We start from the raw sequence: 25,182 nt of genomic DNA on the forward strand, positions 1-25,182 counted from the left end.
GCTTAATTTTGAGCATATGCTTAAGTACTTTTGGTGAATAGCACTGAACCACAGCATTCACTTCTTTGTAAAGGAGAGAATGCTTTCCAAAGCAACATTTACTTCTCAGAGCACGGTGTGTGTCTTTTAAATCCTCTTTTGATGTTTCTTGGTCTACTTTGTTTTTAAAAGCTCACCAGAAATCAAAAAGGATTAGTAGGTCATGATCCTGCAAGCTACCTGGTATGGATCAGCCCAGGAAAGGACAGAAATGGAGTTTAGCTAGCAAAGAAAAAATGTTTGCCTGCAGCAGTCTGCAGGACCAGTTTTCTGAGGCACAAATTAGTTAAAAATAGTTTGGTATTTTGTATTTTTAATTATTATAATTCTGAAGTGTATTTTAAACTAGAAAAGTAGAAATCAGAATAGATGATATTTAGCAAATCATAGAAAGTAGATTATTAATGAACACCTTCACCTATGCCAGTGATATCTCATACAACATAAGCAGCTTTTTCCATTCATCCTTAAGAGCAAAACTTTCCTATCGTATAATTACCACATCTTTTTTATAAATGAGGACATTAATGTATTTTAAAAACACTGCTTGCCAACAGGACATTAGAAAGTAGAGGCAGAGAAAGTCGTGAAGTGAAATTAAAAAAAAAAAAAAAATACCTGGATTTCTATTTCCTCCAGAACTCAGTGCTCTAAATGTGGTATCTGAGCAAACACAGGCTCTTGACCTCAAATCTATATTCTTCTCTGAGGTTCATCCACCAGGATAAGGAATGCTGTGTAGCGGTTAAATACAAAACAAACCTGAAATTGGTACCTTCTGAGGTTTGGTTCTGACCAGCCTTTGAAACAAGATTGCTTTCAGTCAATTGGTTATTTCAGCACTTGACATCACCCCCACATAAAACAAGGCAAATAGCCAATTAGCTAACTGGAAGTTTTCCAGTTCAAAATGGTGCCAAAATGAACGAAGATGAAGTGGAGTAGAAAAAAAAAAGAGTTTGCATTGGCTGAACAGTCAGCTCTCTATGGGAAGCTGAAAATAGAAATCAGTTCATGGAACTCAGGAGCTTCACTATCTTCTATTTGGGGAAGATCAAACTTCGGCATTTGCAAGTTAAACAGGGATCCCCAAGGCTTCTGGAGAGTACTTTATAAAAAGAGGTTTTATATAAGACCTGTGTATTTTGCAAATAAAACTGTAGTGCATTAAATTCTAATCACATTCTATTCATAGCATCTGAAATCAGAGTATGTATTTGCTTCCTATGGATAATTATCTGGACTGGAGTTTTAATCTCATATGTATGCCATTACCCTTATGTAAACATGGAAAAATTCAGGCTTTTTCTTTTCAGTAGCATTCACCTATTTTGACATTTTAAGTGGTTACGAGTTTGTTTTAAATGAAGACAGCCTAAAGAAATCAGATGGTATGTTAAGCAGTAGTACTTGAACTAAGAAAGAAAGGAACACAAAACTGTGGAATAACCTCTTTGCTTGGGAAATAATACTCAAATTCCAGAAGGAAAAGTAGTTAATCATGTCAGCTTTGTAACTATAACTTCTATAAAAGCCAGTGCAGCTTTAAATGCACCTATCAGGCCCTTCATACAAACCCTTAAGCTCCATCAGAAATGAACGCAAGTATTCAAAACAGGAAAAATTCTCCTGCAGAAAATCTCCATTATAAAATTGTTAATTAAGGAACAGTAATTTAGTCTTCTGTCAATGCCAAAATTCACACAGGACAGTACAGTGCTAATTAGATATATCAGGTTTTACTTTGAAGGGGTTAAAGACATCAAGTTATGGGAAATTTTATTTTGCTTTCAGTCAGTTAAAGCTGTTGGGCCAGCCCAGAGCAGTGATCCCAGTATGGCACAGGTACATAGCGATAAGGCTTCAGCTCCACTTGCTCTTCCCAGTGTCTCTCAAATCCTTGGTTTCAGATCAACACATGGAATAGGGACACCTTCTAAACAGTAGTCTCTATTAGAAACACTACGAAAAGGTCATGATCACCATGAAACAAAGATTACAAACATTCTTTTGTGAAGAAACAATTATATTCCTTACATAAAATTAATGTAAAAAGAAAAAATAAGATTTGACTTATTTAAATTGCCATCATCACAAAAAAAAAAAAAAACAAAAACCCACAAAAGAATAGACAATTTTAAGTATTGCTACCATTTTTCATTGAAAAATTATTATGAAATTTGGGCTACTGGGTTCATTATCAGGTGCATTTGCCAGCAGCTACTCTGACTAGCAAATTATCTCTGCATTTGAAGCCACCTGATCCAAAAGCCCTTTAGTTCCAGTGAAACCCAAATAGTACTTTATGGAAGAGGTTTCTTACAAACTGTCAAAAGAACCGTGTATTCAGAAAGATCATGATCTCATGGCAGGCTCTAGTGCTCACAGCATTTGGTCGTAAGGGAAAATATCTTCACACCACTGTTCATGAGACTCCATTTGACCCCACCAAAGTTTAGAGCCACGAAAGGTAAGAAGTTGCATGAGTTTAGTAACACATCAAATATATGTTTTAAAAGCACCAGTAATCTAACACACAGCCAGACACAATGTGCGTATTGGTATCCACCACATCACACAAGGCTGACCCTAGCGAGGAGCTGAACTTAGAAACAATTTTTAGCTGTGGAGCTGTTACTGAAATGATTAGTTACAACAGCTCTGAGCAGATAGATCACCAGTGTGGATCTGTGTAAGCTCAGGGCCTGAGCATGTTTCTTCCCCTCATCTGGCCTCAGCTTCAGAAGAAAACATGCTTACCCCTGCCCTAGCCCACTCCCCATGTCAATGGACACTAAGCATATGTCGCCTCACTTTTGGAAAGCCTTGCATTATTTAACTTCATCATTGCTCACTGAATTACTTTCAACTAGTTCTCACCTTCCAAAAAACTTTAAAGTGCATTAATATGGCACACGCTTTAACTCTACCAGATGTGAATTGTGTGGATTAGCAGTGGCAAGGAGACTGGGTACAGGCTAGTGTCTAGCCTGCCTCCCCCTACACACCTCTCTCACTAGATTTGTTTCCATCCCTCCAGTGCCCAGAGATCCCTTGCCATCCCTGCACAACATGTCTGTCTACTCCCCCTCTCCGCATTGCTTAATCCTCCAGAATTATCTTTGACCTTTCTGCTCTGCCTGGTGGAACTTGGGCCGTAGCAATGGCAAAGGTACCCCTGAACCTTCAGCCACAGCTGCTGCAGCACTTCAAAGGCAGCTACCACAGCCACGGATTTAGGCTGCAGCTGGAATCCAAAGGCTCAAGGTGGGTCTCCTGGGGCTGAGCAAAAAGAGCAAAGCTCATTTGTAAGGATTAAAACATGGACAGGTAATGGATCTAAATGGGGCAGGAAGGGCAGGGAAAGGCAGGGAGAATGGAAGTCAGTATACAATACAGAAAAGCTGAGGAGGTTAAGAGTGGCAGCAAAAGGAGGGGCTGGGGGCACAGAAGACAAGAGATTCCGGGTTAGCGTAAATAATATACATGTATGCTAGAGAGGAAGAATGAGAGCAGCTTGGAAATGTAAACAATAATATCTCCAGAGGAGGTATGGCTTTAACACAGAAAATGGTGCAAAGATCAATGTGAACAAACCACAAAACGATGTACAAGTCACAGACAGCTAGAGAAACAGGCATGAGAATAAAAGATCATGACGAGACAAATGTATAATCCATCCATAAAATACCTTGGACTGGGACACATATCACACCCTTCATACTGCAAGATTACCCCAAGTATAAAAGCAAAACTTTTTTATCATTCAGGGTAATAATGGGCCTTGTGTTACAAGTTATGAAAAAGCATTTTCTTCTGAAATGTAAGATTACAGAAGTTTTTAAGAGAAAAGCACTGCGGTTTTTAAGATCATGCTGCATATTACTTGGAAAGCAGAACTATGAAGCTGGCTCACATGCATGAGGCAAAGATGGCTCTAGCCACGTAGCTGAGCCAGGCTGTGCTCAGCTCCTCAGGGAAAGGGAAGTTCTCATGAATATTTGAGCATATTGGGCAGAGTTCAGGACACAAACACACAGAGAAATCTGATGGTTCAAAGAACCTTATACCACATGCTTTGGAGGGCATAACCTTGTAAACTTCACAGCTACTCCAGAGAAACTGTTTGAACAGAACTTCTCATCTGGTGGTAGTGGAAGACAGTTCACCATTCAGTTGTGTTTAACCATAAGGTAATACTATGCAATGGGATACAAGCTCCACAGAACAGGAACAAGAACACAAACTATAACCCTAGAATGAATATTTTACTGCAAATTCACACCTACCTTAGTGTAGAATAATTTCTCAGTATCTCTGCTTGTTTCTTAGACTATTCCATATTTGAATGATACAATACTAAGAGTAAGTCATTCTCACACAGCTATAAAACTGTGACAAGCTGCATTTGCACGGTGTAAAATGAACTTAGCTTTCCAATGAACTTGGAATATACCAAAATAATAACAAAAAGCACATTCTTGCCATCTGCAATCTTTTTTTTTTAATTTGATAGGTCAACTATTTTATTAAATAGTTTAGTAGTTCCAACTATTAAGCACTTGCTTGAACAGCTTAATAGGAGAACTTACATGAAGAAGCTCACCATTTTCACTTGTGATATATAAGCTTCCTTCACTCAGCTTCATTAATTCTCTAAATCTTGAAATGCTTTGTTGTACTTTATAAGAAAACACATTCTAGACTTAAAACATGAGATAGATTTCTAGTTTGGAATCAAGTTGGCTTACTATTTTTTTCTCCTTAGCTTTCTATTCAGATGTGCCAGCAGAGAACTGAACATCTAAAAGAGACTGCTAGCAAAGGAACAGAGGAGAAATGCACTGATCACAGAGCAGACAGCTTTTTATTTGTCATTTACTCTGAACTAGAAAGAAAAGAGTATCAGGCCAAAGGTAATTCATTTAGTTATTAAAAATGACTGATCCTAATTGATCTATCAAGTTTCTAATGCATGCGGAATATATCACTCAACATTTACAGCCCAAACTGTCGACTGAGGTTCATCCATATTCATGAAGACATATGAGTGTATCTACTACTGCAAGAAATAATGTTGATGTGGTAATAAAAATACACAAAAGCACTAGCATTTTTCAGAGCATCCATGGAGACAACTGGAGACTTCAGTAACTGTTTTTATAATTACAGCTTTATTTCAAGCACTGTGTCTTAGTGGATATAATTTATACATTTTGCACTATGTACATATATTAATGGAATACTTCCCAAATTACCCCTACATAAAATACATTATGTGCTGGAAATTATTCCAGCAATAGCTTTTCCAAGTTACATTTCACTGAGTGTTAGTTCAGATCACAGGAGAAAGAAAAGGAAAAATTTTAAAAATGCTTTGGCAAAATACCCTTCCATGATGATGTCTTTAAAGTATTTTGAATGCCGGACTTCTTCATCCATTTTTATTCCAGTCAAATAGATCAGAAGAAATATATAAACACAGTTATACTGTTTTATTTAAATATAATTTAAAAGAATAGAGACTTTAATTTTTCAAAGTGTGTGGTCTCAGGTTTGAATTTCAGCCAGTATAAAAACTGCCTGCCTGCTGCTTCTCAGCGTACAGTGGTGTAACACATTTGTGAAGCCTCTAACTGCATTGCTGCGACAGTCACTGTTAAAGCTCCTGGTAAACCCAGAGCCTGTGTCAAGGTAGGACAACCACCGAAGGTATCAAAACAGAGAATAGCACAGTTACTGCACTGCACACATTGAGCTTCTAGGAGGATTAATGGTTCTTGTCACAGGCTCCTGACTGTAGTTGACAATATCTGCTTTCACCACCCTCTGTCATAAAAGAAAACACAGTTAACAATTAGGAAATATAATCTTCATGCTGGCAAAAAATTCAACAGATATTTTGCTGTAAAAGCATATGAAATATTAGGCAAAACAGGTACCATTTAGGGTTTTTTCCACTACCCTACAGGAAGTCTTACTAGGTGATAATTCTCATTCTAAATACCAGTTTATCCGTCCTAAGCAGAAGGAAGTGCCTCGGTAGATTTTCACACCACTACAAATGGATCATGACTTTTTGCAAAAGCAATTAATACAGTTTTACTTCCATGAAAACTGCTTTGAATGGAAATAATAAAACAATACTTGCTTACAAAGTCTATGGTATGCATTCTTTAAGAATAACTGCCTAAACTGTAATTTGAAATTGTACATAAGTTTGTCTTTCGGTCTTCACTCCAAGCACTGCACAAGAATGCACAGACAGAACTCAAAAGTAAATTTTACATACAACCATATTTCAAAGTCTTTGATAGGCAGACTGACTAAAGATTAAATTAATATAAAAAGAACCTCTGCATACCGTATTTATTTTTTAATACAGATCCAACAGGTATTACTCATTCTATTTAAAAGCATTTGATCAGACTGTTGGTCTCTCCCAATGAGGAGGAGGAAATGAGATGCCAATTTCCAAATAAGTCTATTTCTACCTGAGGCAGCTATGCAACATTTTTAATACACAGCACTGAAGGACCTCCTTAACACAGCAGCATGAAGCATTTAATTTCTATGAAATACCTTGTTATTAGAATCAACATGCAATTGTACAGAGTTCCAAATTAATATATTAAGTATTACAAGCACCTACAATACAAACCATTTTTCTGATAGAACTTACTGTAACAGTTGTTACTTCATGTAAAAGCAATGCAGCTTGGGAAAAACAAACAAACCAAGTTTTCCACCAATACCTGAACTACTGCATTGAGCAGACTTTGCTCTGGCAGTTGGAAGTGTTGTGATGTTGACTATCTTCTTCAGGATATTTCACTAGTTCTGCCCTGACAACATGCTGTTAATCAGCATGTTATCAGCATAATGGAGAGAGGGCAAGGAGAAGAATGTAAAAAGAAAAGGAAAGAGAAATGGAGAGATTAATCAGTAGTTGAAAAGAATGAATGAATGAATGAAATAAGAAGACTATGCAGAAGCAAAACAAAAGTGCATTTCTTTTCAGGCTTTATGACAATGAAGGAGCAACATGTCTAGCTGAAAGCATCATCAACATTAGGGCTGCTTCTCGAGCTCCTTCAAGGACATGACCTATCAAAGTACCAAAATGAAATATTTATACATGCAAGCAATGAAAGTGTATTAAAGCAAGAGAAGGGAAAGAATAAAAAGAAAAGCAAATCAGTGAAAGAAAAGGTGGCAATGGCCTATTCCTTTAAGGTACTTAAATATTACATTATTCAACTTCCTACCAGCAACTGTAGCAAGTGCATTAGACGTACACACGCATCTTTTCCATTACACAACTATTGCGTTATAACTAAATATATAATTTTAAAACTGACATCAATTAACAACCTCACATCCAAGTGCTGCAACCTTTGACTTTGCTCTACATAATGCAAAAATAAAAGGCTCTCATTTTTCCCTGCTAAAGTCAAACAAAATTGTTGGAAGTTTTCTTACTACTAGTACAGTGTTCATGCAAAGGGGAGAATAATTCATAGAACAAAAAAGTAACAGAGGAGGTTGGTCAGTTACAAAAAATATCCTAAACCAGTTTAATAATTTTTTCTGAAATACTTCAGCTTTACACAACGTATTTTCAAGGTTAAAATGTATGAATACATTAATAAATACTATTATGTTAAAGGAAACTATTAACAGGATTATGTGAATATATAAACAGTATATATGTTAAAGATTACCTCTGTAAATAAAACCTGAATGTCAAACAAGCAGCAACAGTTGAATTGGCTGGTAAGGGATCTCGATTTATTAGCTGCTGATGTACTCGCCTAGAGTTTAATTGATTGCATTCATATTATCTTATCTAGTGGACACCACTCATGATTTACTCAACTCCTGGACTGATGTTATCAAGGGAAAGGTTGCCAAATCCCATGTAAGGTGGTAGTAGGAGGTTTAGCACTAAACAGTGTTATCTGACCTCACAGGACCTAGTTTCTTCATACCAATCTTTTGACTACAGCTGAGAGGAAAGAAAAAAAAAGGTCTCACAATCAGTAGGCAATTAATTGTTCCTCAAAACATTTGTCTAAATCCCATCCTGTAAACACAGGCAGGTTAGTGACCCATGCTTAGGCACAATGTAGCAAGAAACTGACTATCATAAATGACTTGGATTTTCTAAAGGAATTTCGCCTAAATAGGAGTGAAAAAAACCCACTGCAACATTTCCTCTGTTAGCTTCACGGTAATTAAAAACTTAGGTTTCTTTGTATCAGTTTCTATGTTAAGCATATCATTGCCATGGTTCAAACCACTCTCAATAAGGAGAACCTTTCTTGGTGCAGGTGCTCTGAATTCCACCAAACTTATCTGCCAAACATTTTGTTGTACAAACCTGGCACACACACCCCAATTTGCTGAACTGGCATTTAGTTAAATAGAAAACTACACATCACTTACAAAAATGCTAGCTCTTGCCAATGCCAAGGAACAAAGCTGTACCCCATGCAGTTTTTACACTACAGTTGAAAGTCAAAAATACAGAAAGAAAAACATCTGATTAGTAAAGGAGCTATTTCCTCAAATTTCATCAGACCCTTGTGATTTAAAAGGAGGAGTATTTTGAGGACTGAAAATAAGTCAGAATCTGCAATTTTCTTACTTTGGAACTGTTCCATTTCAAAAACATTCTCTACTTTCCAGTCACGCATAAGGAGTAATCTAGTTCTTTGTTTCACCACAGTTTTGTCCAAATAAAGGTTTGATTAACAGTCATCTCAGCATGTTAACAGACAAGGTTTAGTAGCTCTAGCTGAGATAGTTTAAAAACTTACCACCCCCAAATGTCTGTCCTATTCCTCTGCTGGAGATCACTGCCGCCAAAGGAGAGCTGGTGGAATGTAACATATACTTGCACCTCATCCGCTTCAGCACAAAGTCTGGCAGCTTCACTTAAAAACAACTTTCAGCAGCAGTTTAAGCTAAACTGCTCTACTTCACCCTGATGCGGCCAAGGCACATGATCACCTTCCATTTTCTGATTCTGCTGTGGGAGTGATAAATTCCAGCAAAAGGGCAGTAACAAATAGCTTGGGTTGCATTAATATCTTAAACTGGTGCAGCTGTCTTCTAAAAATGGGTGGTAAATAACTCAATTTTTAAGGCTCGCTCTTGAGGTTCATTAACAGAAGTTGTGTTGTTAACTCGAAGTGGACCAGGAACACCCATCCACTTTTCACAAAAGCTTCTGCCAGTCATCAAAGCTCTAAAGTCAAGAGTCAAGCACCACAAATTCATATAAGTAACATGTTTGAGATTCCTATTATTTATTTCTAACCACCTGTGAGCCACTTCTAAGAACCTCCCAGTGAGTGTGGCAATTATAATTGATCTTAAACACAAGAAATATGATCTTCAGGCATAAAATTGAAAGCACTAGAAATATGTTTTAAAGAGCATTCTCTACATTAGACAATCAGTAATAATGAAGAAATACATAATAAACCATACATAGAGCATGTCACTGTTGGCATTTTACACAAACTCAGTATTCCATCTTCCCCTTTGTTACCACCTAGGCTGAACAAAGATATCTGATGTTCTCTGACAAACACTTTCAAGCAGCAACCTTCTTGTTTTTCAAAATAAGGAAAACTCACATTACACAAAATACAGCAAATTCAAAGATATGATCCATTATCTGAGTAGCGCACATTTGTAAAAACTACAATGTATTTTACTCTTTGTTTAAAGATTAAATCCAAGTCAACATTTGCATACTTACTGATTCAAGGATGAGTCACACCTACTATTAGATTAGTTTTTTGTTTCTTTATAACATTTATGTAGCGTACATCTATCGATTTTTCTGTATGCTTTTATAGTTCAACAGCTAGAGTATTAAATGGCTAAAAGTTTAAGGGGACACATTCATATAGCTGTTTCTTAATTTAAAGAAGCCCCGTGCCCATTTTACAGGTGAAAAGAAAAAACAAAACAAAACAAGGAGAAAAAAAAAAAACCAAACATCACCACCACACTTAGGAACCTGTACCTGTTATAAAGTCTGTGGTAAACCAGAAACCTAGTGATGGCAACATCATGTAACACCACCTCCTTCCAGCTAAGAGACCAGATCCATGCTCCTGGGAAATAGCACCTACACATTACATAGGCTTTTCCACCGCAGACTCGTAAATTTCTCTCAAAACATGTCATTCTATTCATCTCTCTGAGGTTAAAGTTCTCCTTCTCAAGTTTTATGTAGCGAATTCTCCTTTTCTATCTTTAGAAGTGACCAGGGTAGTCAGTTCTATACAATAATGAACCTTAAGATACAGCTAACACACACTCAAATAAAATTCCCACTGGTTTCTCACTGACTTAAGCAGTAGTACCTACAGCCCACTCAAAGGAAGTAAATGTTCTTCTTGTGACAAAGAATTTGTGATTCACTTTGTGTGATTCTTCAGAGTAGACTGAAACTATGCTCAATTAGTAGAACTTTGCAAAGCCAGGCAGTTGCTCTTACTCTACATGCACAGCGTACTTGTGCAGTACCTGAATGGCAACACTGAAGTTTCTTTTTTATCCAGCTCCATTTACTGTTTATCTTTTTTTTTTTTAATCACTGTAGTGTGGATTCACATGAACAGTAATGGGTGGGCCACAGTGAGTAGTTTATGCATTATTAACTATTTACAAGCTATTGCTAATGCAATTTGCATAATATTTACTCTGATCCATAACTGCATATTCCATTGATCTGCTCAACAAAATTAAAAACTGTAATTACAATACTAAGGCAAGAGGAAGCCTACTTAAAGCAAATACCAATTTGACACAGAAAGTTATGCACTCTTGAGTCAGGACTATACAAAGGTTCTTACTTTAACCTAAAAATAGACACCTTATCTAGAAAGCTACAATTTTCTGTATAACTCCATTGATTATATTCTCTTTTTAATCTAAGGTATTTGAATAACGATCTACAAGCTTACTTATCTTACTTACTTACAAAATCACTAAGCACAGAGAGGGCTAAGACTGAAGTTCCAGTTCTAGCTAAACAACCAAAGAAAAACTGAAGAGCTCTTAATGTGCTGAATTATTTATATGCAAATAATCATAGAGCTCAGAACAACAGATGGATGGTGCCTTAGTAGTAAAAACCATTGAATGAACACGCTCAGTATTTCTCTAGCCATAAATTACAGCTTTTCAGAACCTCTTAGCCTTGCTCATCAGGTATGCACTGTAAGTGTATTTTATCATTTTACTGTTTAAAATACAGTTTTCTAGTTAACCACTTCAACACGGATTGTAAACACCACCATGGCAAAACACTTTCAGAAATTACATATTTATTGTATATTTCAAAAAGCAGGAGGCCAAGCTGTAGGTAAAAAATGTTTTGCCTTTTTCCTTTTTTTCTTAAGAAACTTGCTGACTTACCTTGTGGTACTTGCTGAACATTGGTAGTAACTAGCAGTTCCAAGATATTACACCACTGAAGCAACTACTTTTAGCTCAATAAGTAAATTTAAAATAAGTGCATTGTAATCTCAAACATCATTGTATAGTAAGGTTATACTACATATATGTACATGTAAGATTATATTCAGTAGTATAATCTTTGTTTTTGAGGATTCTGAAACAAAGTTTGTATACAATCTTTTTTGGTTTAAACCTATGCACACAGTCTTACAGGCAGGAAAACTATTTTTAGAAGCAGGAGCTAAGAAGAAGGAAGGAAAGGGAAGGATAAGGGAAAAAGGGTTATACTAGAAAACCTCTTGCTTGTTGCTTATTTGAACAATTAACACATTTTTTATCTAACTTTCACTAACAAAAACTGACTTCCAACTCTAGTAGATAGTTAAGCAAGTGCTCACATTTTAATTAATATAGTTACAGTTCTAATTTTTTAAAATAGTAAAAATATCTTTTCCCAATAAATTCACAAGGTCCTAAAACAATGCCCTCAATAGAGCCATTCTGCATATAGCAATTAATGCATAGGATGAGCTTGCAACAAAGCTCTACTACAGTTCAGAGCATGACATGCAGCAGGGTTCTGCCACATGTTCACTATGAAATCACTACATTCACATCCCTAACTTATGGCTAACCAATGTAAGGGAATGGTGGACAACCTTCTTGATGACCTTCCCACCTATTGCTGGGAAACATTCTTCCCTCTCAGCCCTTTCTCACTGCAGAGGAAATGACAGAAAATCCCCAAGATAATACTCATAACTCAAAGAACAAAACACAAAATGCAAGGACATAAACCATGCAGCTCCTTTAGGGGGAAATTATTTGGGACTGGTATGGTGAGAAAAATAACTGCAGATGCCAGGTAGCTATAATAGCTACCCAAACACACAATTCCACAGCTCTGCCTGCCACTGAGAATTGGTATACTGAACCAGAACAGGATTCATTTCTCATTTGCAAATCAGAATAAAATGGGAAATAGCGACCATACAAAACCAATATTCCTTACCCAAGGCAGAGAGTCACTTCTGAGGTCCTGTATTATACAGGCACACAAAGATGATGAAAATCTGAGATTAACCAAACATAGGATTTAACATGGTTAATTCCCAACCCTCAGATTGAAAAAATACTGGTTTTTCCTGTATTACTACAATGAAGGTTGATTTAGAACACTTCTACTCACAGAAGCTTATGCCTTTTATGACTTAAATGTGTAGTTTTAAAATTAAATTGGTTTTTAAATATGTAAAGAAAAAAGAACAATTTTCATAAAAACCATATCTGACACCAATGTACAGTATTTAAAGTGTGTAAAAAAAAAAATCTTCCATGCTACCTGCATATGAATACATAGAGAGAGGATTTAATTTCCAAACCAATTTTATGCACTATTTTTAAAAAATTGCTCTCAATTTGAACTTTCTCCCTATATTGAAGTGCTTTAAAGGACACTTACTAATTTCCAATGATTTTTTTTAACACTAAATAAAATACCTGGAAATAAAAAAATATGTATTTGTGGAAAAGTCACCTGTGACTGCTCCAACTCTGCTTTGTTTAGTTTGATGCCAAGTATGTCAGCAGCAATTCTCTGAAAACACAAGAAGACCTATGGAAAAAAATTAAATTGCACTTAAAAGATTAAAAACGGACATTCTTGAGGTTCTTTCAAATATATCAAAACATCCTTGAACTGTTAAACAATTAGATATATTAAATTATGATCTGTGCAAGAGAGATCTGAAAACAACCTCATCTGGTACATTCAGTTTTGTTTAAAAATCAGGAGAAAATAACTCAACAATGGTACAAGGAATGAACAGTATGCTGGATTACTAAGCAACACTTCTACTCTGCCTCCAGAGACTTAAGTTTAAACAAGCTTTTACACAACTCACCTCTAAAATACTACTCTCAGTGCTATAAAATATGAATAAGGGTATTCACTAATGTTTAGCACAAAAAATATATTACCAGTGTATTCTGCAATAGAGAAACCTACAGGTTTCTGAAATTGAAAGCAACAGAACTGTGCATCAACATCACCAAAAGCTATACTGCACATGTTTAAAAAACATTGTCAATATGAAAGCCATACAATGCTCTATTTGTTCTGAAGTCTTATAAAACATTATGGATGTTATAACGAAAGCAAGTATCTAGAAAACAAGCAAGATGATGCAGCAGCCTTGCAGAGTTAGAATTTGGACATGGTTGGACAGGTAACACTGGGTGGCAATGGTTTACTTTATCTCAATCCAGTCCACCAATCTTAAAGTTTAGGCAGCTGCATTTTAAATCAGTTTAAAGAACACAACAGATGTTAAAGAGGAGCAGCTTAAGTTTGCACTGCTGCTGAACCCCATATTATATTTCATCTACATGGTTATTCGACTGAGCTCACAATCTAAACTACTAACAAACACTGCTTTTCATCAGGCAGCTGGACTCCAAAGAGCCTGTGTAAGTGATTTTTGTAATTTTCAGTGAAAATTCAAAACCAGACAATTTATACAACCTCTTCTTACACCCAAGATGGAAAACAGCAATGAATCAGTGGAAGAACCAACAAACCATAATAGCTTCCAAAATAATTTCTCTAAACTACTTGGTCTAGTACTGGTCTATTCTACTAGAATCCACTTAGCAAGAAATCCTGAACAAGGTCTCTTTTTTCCAGATGCCTACTTTAACCCACACCAGGCTCTCGGTGTACTGAGCTAGACCACCTATCATGAGGATGCTTTGTGCGCAAAACATCAGGCACAAGTTCAGTGCTTTATGTATACAATTTGATAGACAGTAAGACAGCTATACTAAATCTTTCATTAAATTTATTTTTCCTCTAAGGAGAATTTTGGGCTTTTTTTAAATTATAAGAATGAAATATAAATACAAAATTATCTTTTGCAAATGAGTCAGTTGGAAAGATCCGAGGTAAACAAAAAATCATTTATCTTAACTAAGCCTATAACCAAAGCAGCAATTGATGGTCTCTTCTTAGATCACTGTCCAGGGTAAGCACCCTGTCTTTCCTGCACAACTACTAAAAAACATGAGGAAGTAATTCAAATCTATAGTGAAACAAAAAAAATGAAATACTGTAAACCATACCTCATACCTTCTTTTCTTAGTACATACTTAGACTTCTGGTTAATGCTTTCTAGGTACGTTTAAATTTACTTTTGTCTTTATACAGCAAGTGAAAAAAAGAACAATCAGTACATACAGCAGGATGCTGCTGCAATTCATGAATCAATTAAAAGACATAATAAAGATTCCTTCATATTTTGCTATGTTAAATATATCAACCTTATAAAAAGGACTGCTTTTTCTTCCTGTTACTAAATCTCAAAAAAAAAAAAAAGATTGTTTGCCTGAGAAAGGAATACGTTTTATCAGATGCATACTTCATTGGGTGAAGCATTATACATTTTTTTCTTCTGTTTCTACCTTAAAAAACTTTAATTTAAACAAAAAATTATGCCAAAGATTCAACACAAACTGTAAGAAGAATGAGGACTCACTGCATCTGTCACAGCAAAATTGTTAGACTTCAAAGAAAAGCTATTATCTTATAAAATTAGGCAGTACATTGCAGACGTTTCATCAAAGATCTTAAAAACTGGTTCTATTTGTGTTACAGAGTTATACTTGCATATAACTGAACATGGTCTTACTGTTTAATAACAAAAATTAAGTATGCTGTCATAAGTAACACAGGAGAGAGATACAAGACTGTTTTATGGGAATGACAGTTACTAAGCATGTGACAAATCAAGCAAAACAATACAGTGTGATTTAATTTGACTGACAGAGTCAACTAAGAAAGAACCTTTACTTCCATACACTTACAACTAAAACAAATAACCCAGTTAGCTCAGAGTCAAAAGGTTGTTCAAAAATATACTCTGCAAAGTATTAAAAACACCAAATGTTCAAATTTCAATGGACCTGCAGTAGGAGTGTCTCCAATGGCTCAGGACCCCTATTAAAAACTTTTGATTGCAACAGGGTCTCGTGACACTATCAACTGTTCAAAGTTTCTATATTGATGGTCTATAGATGGGACTCCACCTGGAATGAAGGAATACATTTAACTACAGGTTGTCAGCAAAGAGATATAGCTGTTCTCATGCTGATGTATAAATTAGACCTTTATCATATTAAAAACTATACATTAAACTGCAAATCAGATGAGAAATCACTGTAATTAATAAAGAATATACACAAAGATCTATTTTTCATTTAACTAGGCAGGCAAAAACAACCTGCAACAGTCACTGTTCTCCATGGTTTGATATGTGAAGTATAATAAAACTTCAGCATCTTTAAAAATAAAAACAAGACATCTACAAGGGTTTTATTTTTCTTACTTACAGAATCTCCTGTCTTGGCTGACACGAAATGGCTACTGAAATTGTTTTCCTGACAAAATCGCTGGTGCTTGTCAACTTTCACTGCGCGCATATGCTCCAAGTCAACTAAAAAGTTGAAGGAAGGAAAAATTACTAAAATGGAGCACATTCAGTTACCTGTCTTGGAAATTATTCATTGGAAACACATCAGATGTAATCTTTTTCTTTACAGGTGTATGCAAATGCAGGTTTCTTTCTTCCTATAATCATTTGCCCTAATAAAAATAACAAATTACATCAGGTTAATATTATTTGCAAAACTAAAACAAAACCACAAATAAAACTGTATGGTCAAATGCGACTAATTCTTATCTAAAATAAAGGAGAAACTTATTGCTGGATATACACAATTCGTAACAAATTTACTGTTAACCACATACAGAAACTTGAGACAACTAAGTTTTGCACATTCTGCTTGCAAGCATGATGCATATTGGAGGTTCCAGTGTCATCTAAAGACTTTTACAAAATAGAGTTGACCAAGCACATCTGAATCTACATATTTTTTTCTAATTAAAAAAATGTAATAAGTTATAAAGAACTTAGATGCAGAATATGGTAGAACAAAAACACTATAATAAAAAATGAATTGAGTAAAAGCACTGGTTCTTCATTACTCATACATGAAGCTTTCAATTCCATAACTGTACAGTTCAGAAGATTAAAACCAGTAAAATGCATATTTCAAGAGTCACACACATTTTCATTTCTATCATTTTACAACCACCGGAAGCAGAGCAAAGCTTTCAAATTAATATTTATGTTGAAAAAGCACTGGGTGCTTCCAAAGCAAAATGGAAGCCTTGCACAGGTTTTATTGTACATGTTCCAGTCTCTCCAAATCTGATCCCAAGGTAACTGGAAACCATATTGAACAGTTTCTCTTTTTTATTGCATTGCAGTTCCTATAAGAGTGTTGACTCAATGCCGTCAAATTATAAGGCAAATATATTCAGAAGGATTTAAGGACAACCAGGCTCTTTGAGTCAATACAGGAAAAAAAACTTAAACTGATTTCCTGAGGAAGGGACCCAACTGACTTGTAAAAACTTGTAAATTTGCAAATCTAGTAAGCCTGCATAATAGTGTCATTTGATTATCAGCTGAAAAAATGCTCTCCTACTACATAAAAGGCTTTATTTTAAAATGACATTGGAGGTCTTTAATTTGTAGGCTCTGGAGATTTTCTCTTGGAGATTTTTAGTCTAGCAGGGGATTCCTACACCCCATTTATACTGCTTACCTTGGTTAATGTGGAGTTTTTGCCACATATTACTGCTCCTAGCACATCAGTAAGGCCTTGTTTATAAGAACAGGCCTAAAATCATCCAGTTACCACAAGCATTAATTTGTGAAGGACTAAAATACTAAGCTATTAACACTAATGCTTGTAGCACAGTTTTTCATAATACTAAACACAGAATATATAGTTTCAAAAGGAAGAACATTTACTAAGACAAAGCCCAAAGTCAATACCAATTTTGTTAAAAAATTGCTATTGACTTTGCAGTCTATGAAACAGCTACTTAATTTTTTTCTCTGAAACATAACTACCAGAAGAGAGCCTCTGTTGAAACGCTTTTAAGGATAAAATACAGCATGCTGCCTAAACCATATAATTATTAACTATTATTTTTACTCTTCGCATATTAGCTTTAAGTGCAGCTTGGAAAACACAACAGTGAAATTACTCTTTTGGGAAAAATAAAAATATATTTTCTTTATTTTTATTTGATGAGCCCTTAAAGGAAACTTAACCCTACCTTCAAATTTCACCCGCTGTATTTCTTTGACTATACCTCACCTCCAAAAACCTACACAAGATAACAGTAAAAATAGACAGGTAGATAGCATTTACAGTCCATCCCTCTAAAATACCAGTCATGATTATGTAAGTAATATATAATATATATATATTATATATATATATATATATATGTGTGTGTGTATGTAAAAACAAGCTCACAATTTACAATCTGGCTCAAACTCTCTTTCCCAAGATGGAAAGAATTAGGGAGTAGAAGAACACAACAACTGATAAATTTTCAGGATAAAATGCCACTGCCATATTGGAAATCATATCCTCAAATGTCTCCTATTTTTTATTTGAAGAAACATCAAAAATATTATATGGTTAGTGGAGCATATACTTTACTACAGTAGAAAAACTAAAAGCACAAACAATCCTAGAATCTAACAGACTTGGAAGTGAAAAATCAAGGTGAAATTATGTTTCCAAATTTTCTGTAATTCTCAGTTCACCTCCCCACTTAAAAGTATTTTACCTTGTCCCTTCTGAATTATGGGCAGTCTGCTGTGAACTGCAGAGTTACTGTTATGCTAGATAACTGCCAGGTAACTGTCCACATGCATACTCTCAGCCCACAGTAAATGTAAGGCAATTCACGTTACATTAGCTCTCAATGAAAGAGGGCACAGTGTTAGTACAAGAAACAGGTTTCAAGTGGTAATAAATATTAATCTACACAAAATTGCAGTTTGCAGTCAATGAAAGACGACTATCCTAACTCATATTACTTTTCATTTCCCCAGGCTAAGGGCAAAGACATAGTTACTGAAGATCAGCTAAAGTAAAGTGAATAGATACCCTCCAGGTTTTTTTGGTTTTTTTTTTGTTTTTTTTTAACATCTGATATCGGTCAGCTCGACAGGCAGAATTCTTAGCACACCAGGAGATAAGTCTTGTCCAGCTTTTATTTAGACATCACAGCAAAAAGACTTTAAGGAGGGATTTGGAGGAGAAAAACAATTTTCTAAAAAGATGCTTAAAAGGAATGCAGGGACTTTATAGAAATAAAACAAACAGCTGGCCAATGTGGCCTCATATGATGAGCCAATTAACAGCAGGAATAGATATCTTAGGATGAATGATAAGACTAAAATGCACTTAAGGCATGAAAAGTTGAAAGGCAGAGACAAATAAGTTTTGGATAGAATCAGATACATAAATATGGCTTGATTTTACAAACCAGGAAAATGATCTTGCATAATATTCTAAATGGCTAAATAACATTGCATTGGCCAAGAAAAAGCAATTACTGAAATGAAGATGCAAAATAAGAACATTTTAAGTGCGGTAATGGTTATGACAGGCCATATCTAACAAAGGTCTCAAAGAAAGAATCTGAAAGATTTGGACACACATCAAACACAAACATTTAAAGAAAGTCCCAAAGTGAAGTTTATGTGCCAGATGGTACAGTCATCCTTCTCATCTGAAGTGAATGAGAAAGGCAAGAGTGACAAGGGAAAATTAATAGCTCCATTTTTACCAAGTAGAATATAAACTGATGGCTAGAAATTCACAATAGGATGTCTAAAGGAGACAGGAGGATTTTAGTTTTTAAAGTGAGAAGAGATTTATTTGCAAACAGTGAATGTCTAAAGCACACAAATGTTACAAACCAGTACTTTGCTTAAGTGCTTGGATATAAACTCTACTATCTACATTAATAAATTTATGTTTTCTGATCACAAAAAGCTAAAGCAACCCCAAGATGTGCAAGTTCTGCAGAATGTGGTGACAGCATTTCTTTGATGTATCATTTGTAAAATTCTAAAGATCTTAAAAATGGGACCAATTGGCAGGAATAGTAGTTCAAGTAGTTATAGTGTCAAATTAGCACATTGCCAATTCCTTGACTATACAGGAACCACTTAGTATGCTTGCATTAAACGGAATGCTTAAATAAACCACATAAAAATTGGAATCAGGGGAAGCAAGGGGACATCAGGGGCAACGGAGGAGAGCGGAAGGGCATCACAAGCAATGGGGGAAAGAGGGAGAAATCATAGTGTTTTTCTGATTGACTTGAGGACAGAAAAAGGGGCTTATTAGCTGCCAGTCATTTTGAAGACCCTTTCTAAGAAAAGGCATCCAAAATATGGGTTGCTGCAGTTTGCTCATTTTTATGCTCAAAATGCACACTAAAAAATGTTCATATGACAAGTATAAAAAAAAACCATGGTTGCCAGTAACTCTCCAAAAAATATCTCCATTGCTTTCCTTTTCCTCTCCTGCAAATCTGTTCCTAACTAGCTAGTCAACAGCCCAACTTTTTGTTTCTTTGAAATAAAACTAAACATTCACCTTTAAGCCTGTCCAGTGTAGAGTCATTTCAATTAAAGCTAGCAAGATAAATTGTTGCTCCATAACACATCTGTATGCATCTGTATGTATTGCATACCCCATAAAAATACTGGCACAACAAAAATATATCAGAAACTTCAGGAATTCAGACATAACTTCCACCAAGCCAAATGGATCCAAGTGAAAACCTTCCACCAGAGATGAAGATCAATGTCTGCTGCAGCAAAAGTAGGTAAGGATTACTAAAATACTTGCTTCTCACGAACTCTGGAGAGTTCAGTTTTGATTTGTAGGTGAGACTAAACAGAGATCTACCAAGGTAAAAAAAAAAAAAAAAAAATCAAACAGAATCTAGGAGAGAAGTATGGAACTCCTACATCCCAAATCCCAGGGATACTCCCTTTAAGGCATTCCTGACAACATGAGAAGAAAAATAGGTAAGAAGAACACTGCAGAATTTAGGTTAAAAAAAATATTTAAAAACCATCATGGTCACCTCTGTGGAGAGCAAAAGACATTTCAAAGAAGGCAAGGACAAAACAGTAGCTTTAAATTAGGACCAGAGAGAACTGATTAGGTCACATCTTCAGGTGATTTATACAAACGACATTTTCATTACCCTCTGAATTGCTGCTATACATCACTTATTTGCAGTGAAAAGCCGACAGTACTAACTCTAAGCGGAAAAGGAAACCTTACTTTAAATGACTGTCTGCAAGGCTAGATATCAAATGATAGAAAAACTGAGCAAACACTTGAGAGTATAGTTATTGAAAGTCAAAACTCTATATAACTTTACTTGAGAAATTAAGTCACTGAAATTTTATTGGGTAGTAGCAAGGAACACACAAAAAAAAAAACATTAGATGAAACACAAATGGGTGCTTTACAATCTACCCACACATAGCCATTCAACAGCAACTCAGTCTTGACTGAATAATAATGCTACTTTTGACTTTAGACTCTGGAGTCACTAATGGTAAATAAATTAATGCCGTAACTGTTCCTTTTACACCATATAGATATATGTACCATTCCATAAGAGAAAAAAAAAAAGGCCTGAAACAAGCCACATAGCACCACCGTGCAGGGAGAAATGATCATTTCCATTCCATTACACCATACGTATGTGGAAAACCAATAGTTAAGTATCTTTAATACTACTTTAGCTCACGAACTTCACCAAAATGAACTAGAATAGATGCAATTTGCTCACCAAAGTTTGCTTCGAGGAATAAGTGTGATATCAAATCCCACAGCTGTATTGTCTTTAAATTAGGGCAATAATAAAAACCACGTAACAATTTATCAGAGTAATACAACTCACAGAAACAAAGCCAGTATTTTAAAATATATTTCACTAGTTAGAACAATGATTAATGCTCCAGGTTTATAATCTTTTAAACTGCCAAAAATGTAATAGTATATTTTGATTTAAATATTATCACACAAGCAAATAACTGCACATACTCTAAAAAGACAGCAGAACATAATTTATACAGAATGTTAAGGCTGCTACTCATGCTATTTATCTCCCTTTCCCACAGGACTGCCAGTCTCTTTCATAAGATCACTGGAGAAGAACTCCATGTAAAAGTACAGGGTTTTTTTTAAATCTGGGAACATCCTTTTTGCATGAATCTTCCTTTCAGGTAATTCTGAAAGAAACACAAATATATAACTTGTACAGGTGCTTCCAAGCAGCTGAAAAAATGGTGACAGTACTTGCTCAGAGTGGCATAAACAGCTGAGTGGCATGCATAATGCATATTAAGCAACTGTGACTGTTTAATAGTTTGTTGGCATTTCTCCTGGATCATGAGATTACACTTGCAAACTGTAAGGCACTATACAGTCATTTTAGATTATTACATACCAGTGATAACTAACCCAACCATCTTCTAAACTGCATGTATGAAAAGAAACATGAAATAGTTCAGAGAACCTCAGTAAAAGGATGCCTCTCCACCCAAATCTGATCATCTTTCACTTTCAAGCCTTGAAATTGAAGTAACTGCAAAAGACTCTGCTACAAAGAGGCAGTTCTGCTGTTTAAGCTTAACTTTTTCTTTTTATTGATAATACCACTGCTGTTTAAGCTTAACTTTTTCTTTTTATTGATAATACCAGTATTTTCCATTAAAAAATTTATTAACACAAATTTACAACTATCTAGTTTTGTTTTTATCATGCATATTATAACTGTTTCATATCTTAATATAATGGAGGGTAGTTCTAAATTTACGAGTAAACATCTGTGTTAATCTATAGTACCACACAAAAATATATTCTTTTATAGTATGCAGTGAAAAATGAAATATAAATCTTTCTGCAAAGTATTTGCAGCTGTTCACACAAGGTATACAATTACATAATGTTTAAATAATGAGCTATCATGATTAGCCCACACAGACATGACAAGTAAAATGCTTTAATAATTTATTAATTTGATTTACATGTGCTTAAAATTATGTACATATTTTCTCTTCTGAAAATACTCCAGGGTCATAAAAAAGGGGGCTGTATATGACGATCTCTCTTTCACCCTATTTTTTGGTATAATTTCAGACCTATTTCTTAAGGACAAACCTAGCTTGAGCCCCCGAAAATCTGAAGACAACGATACTGTTACACAGGATTATCCTCATGCAGCAGACACTGTTCAACAAATCATCTTAATTTCAGAATGTGAAGGTTCTGCTTTTCGCATGCATGAGCAAAGAGCACAAGAAAGGGAATCAAAGAGGGATTTCTCCAAGATGTGCTAAATACCCACTATTCTAATGAATAAAACAGAAATCACAATGAACATTGGGAGCAGCACTCTGGGCAAAAGGATTTACTGCCCAATTCATCAGACCTCTGCCCCATAGCACCTCAGCAGAGCATAGTTTAGCAGGTCCCACTGCTCGGCCAGAAGGAAGCCTTCTCAGACCTCTTCTGCCATAATTAACCACTTTTAATTCTAATTCTGCCATAACTCAAAAAAAAATTGGAAAAAAAAAAAACAGGCAATGAAAAAACCTCCCTCATTTTTTTTTCTCAGCTTAGCAGTAACCTACTGCTTTCCCACTAAAAAGAGGAAACTATTTCATTTTGAATAGAATATTTGACCAGATTACTTAGAACTTCAAGCATGTGCACTTTCATTTTCCAATTAGACAGAAAAGATCTTTCTGCGCAAATAAAGTCATCTGATAGAACAAGTATCTGATGTTATTAATAATCATATAAAAACGGTAACCAGAATTATGCAGAAGTAATAAATTAATTTGACAGCAACAGCACCAAATCTGCACTACTATCAGAATTTGTGTATTATCTTGCTTTTTAAAAATCATCTTTGATTTGGTAGTTTTAAATTACTACAGCACGTACTTCTCAAATACTCGGACCGGAATTTCTGAGTGCTAACTGCAGCGTTTTATAGTTAAATTTTTATTAATGCTTTCAATCTTTTTTCTCACACTAAAATTGTGTAACTGCCAAGAAAAGAAACCTCTTCCATGGAAGTCCTGAAAACTATGCCACTACTCTGATTTAAGGAAGCTCAAACCAAAATATAAATATAGCTCCAGTACAGACTTTCTCAGTAATTTTTTTAGGTTATCAAGAAAACATCTAGAGCGTTGATCTGGTTATACTCATGTCAGACAAACTACATGTCACATTAACTACCTCCAGGAAGTTATTCCAAACACAAAATAAACTGTTTATGCCGCTTCTCAGATAGATAGCATGACAGATTGTTATTAATTGAAGACAGATGAAATACATTAATTTGATTGCAAGCATGTGTTTACTTTCTCACTGTCATGTACACTCTACTGCTGATGCTCCCCTATGAGGACACAGTAACAAATCAAACGTTGTATTAGAAAAGCTGCTAAGGCACAATAGTTGCTGCTGTACTTTATTACTTAAAAAGCTACACTTAACATTTCCAGCTACAATAGGAAATTACTGGTTTCAGAAAGAAAAAAAAAGCTTAAAAACTTATAATTTACACAAAATATAGTAACACTTTCTCCTCAAAAAAAAAAAACCTGCAAATATGTTTCTCAATTATTAAAAGTACAACTCTGTAAATGTCAAATCTATTATCTGAGCTCCTTCTAAACCAACATACAAATTCCTAAAGACATAAGACAAGAAAATGTATGCCTAATATGGGAAAGATGAGCAATTTCCTAGGTCTCCAGTTAAAAACAGAAAGGCATCTTGCCTGTGAAGTGAGGTTTGCCTGGTTTTATTCATAACTCTTATGGGTCTCAACTTATTTGTACAAAGCCTACGTGGAATTCTCTTTCCTCTCAAAGAAAGACATTTGAAGACACAAAATCTGTGATGAGCTTCTTAGAATAAGGGTAATTCACAAAATAAAAATCAGGTTGATAATAATATTTTGTTCTAACATAGGAAACAATAAGAAAGAATGTGGTTTAGCATGAAAAGTTCTCTTTGATTTGTATTTATGGAAGTAGCTATAGTTTTTATATTGTTTCCTGCATAAAAACATCCCATATTAAATGAGACTTTCAAATACTGTTAATGAATGAAGAATTACAGCACTTTTTCTAAAGCTATAAAACCAGTATCTCTTGTACGTCTTAGGTTAATGAGGTTAACATTTCCAAGATTTAAAACAGGTTTCAACAAAAACCAAGAAGAGTAGCCAGAAGCAAATGTCCCAGTCTCAGCACACCAAGTGCAGCTAACTATGGAGGACACGATGTGACAGGATTTTCACCTATTAAGAAGCACATATAATGTTTTGGCAGATGACAGGTCATTTTTAACAAGATATGTTAACCTTTGCAAATACAAACAGCAGGCACCTTCTCATACCAGAGTGAAATTTCTTATGAAGAAAAAAATAATACACCCAAGTTTCTTTTCAAAACTAAGATGACAGATGACTGGCTTAGACAGCGTGAAGAGACAGCTGAAGTGAAAATAAGACTATATTTTTTTCTCAGTTAGACATTTCCCATTTTCATTTTTTATTAAATTGTTGGCAGAAATTCTTGCAACCAGTTATTATTTGACTGAACGAACTAAAATTACACAGATTGTTACAGTCTGATCCCCTACTCCTTACCCCTGCCACTAATGGGGACAAGT

General features: G+C 35.1%; 1 protein-coding gene across 5 annotated transcripts in view; it reads right to left on the reverse strand.

The window, feature by feature from the left end:
• Positions 1 to 5,194: 5,194 nt before the first annotated feature.
• RAB28 (RAB28, member RAS oncogene family) overlaps positions 5,195 to 25,182 on the reverse strand; it is a 61,995-nt gene continuing 42,007 nt past the window's right edge. For 3 of the 5 annotated variants that reach the window (XM_057426577.1, XM_057426576.1, XM_057426574.1), the window contains 4 exons: positions 15,910 to 16,013; positions 13,061 to 13,138; positions 6,795 to 6,895; positions 5,195 to 5,868 (listed from right to left, as the gene is read on the reverse strand). In XM_057426577.1, coding sequence (XP_057282560.1) covers positions 6,800 to 6,895; positions 13,061 to 13,138; positions 15,910 to 16,013 — 278 coding nt within the window. In that variant the 3' untranslated portion in view covers positions 5,195 to 5,868; positions 6,795 to 6,799. The remainder of the gene's footprint in view (positions 5,869 to 6,794; positions 6,896 to 13,060; positions 13,139 to 15,909; positions 16,014 to 25,182) is intronic. The other 2 variants (XM_057426578.1, XM_057426575.1) reach the window with 1 other exon arrangement.

Source organism: Pezoporus wallicus, unplaced genomic scaffold (assembly GCF_028554395.1).
Source record: "Pezoporus wallicus isolate ANWC-B61680 ecotype Strahan unplaced genomic scaffold, APGP_CSIRO_Pwel_v1 scaffold_13239, whole genome shotgun sequence".
NCBI classification, from domain to species: domain Eukaryota; kingdom Metazoa; phylum Chordata; class Aves; order Psittaciformes; family Psittacidae; genus Pezoporus; species Pezoporus wallicus.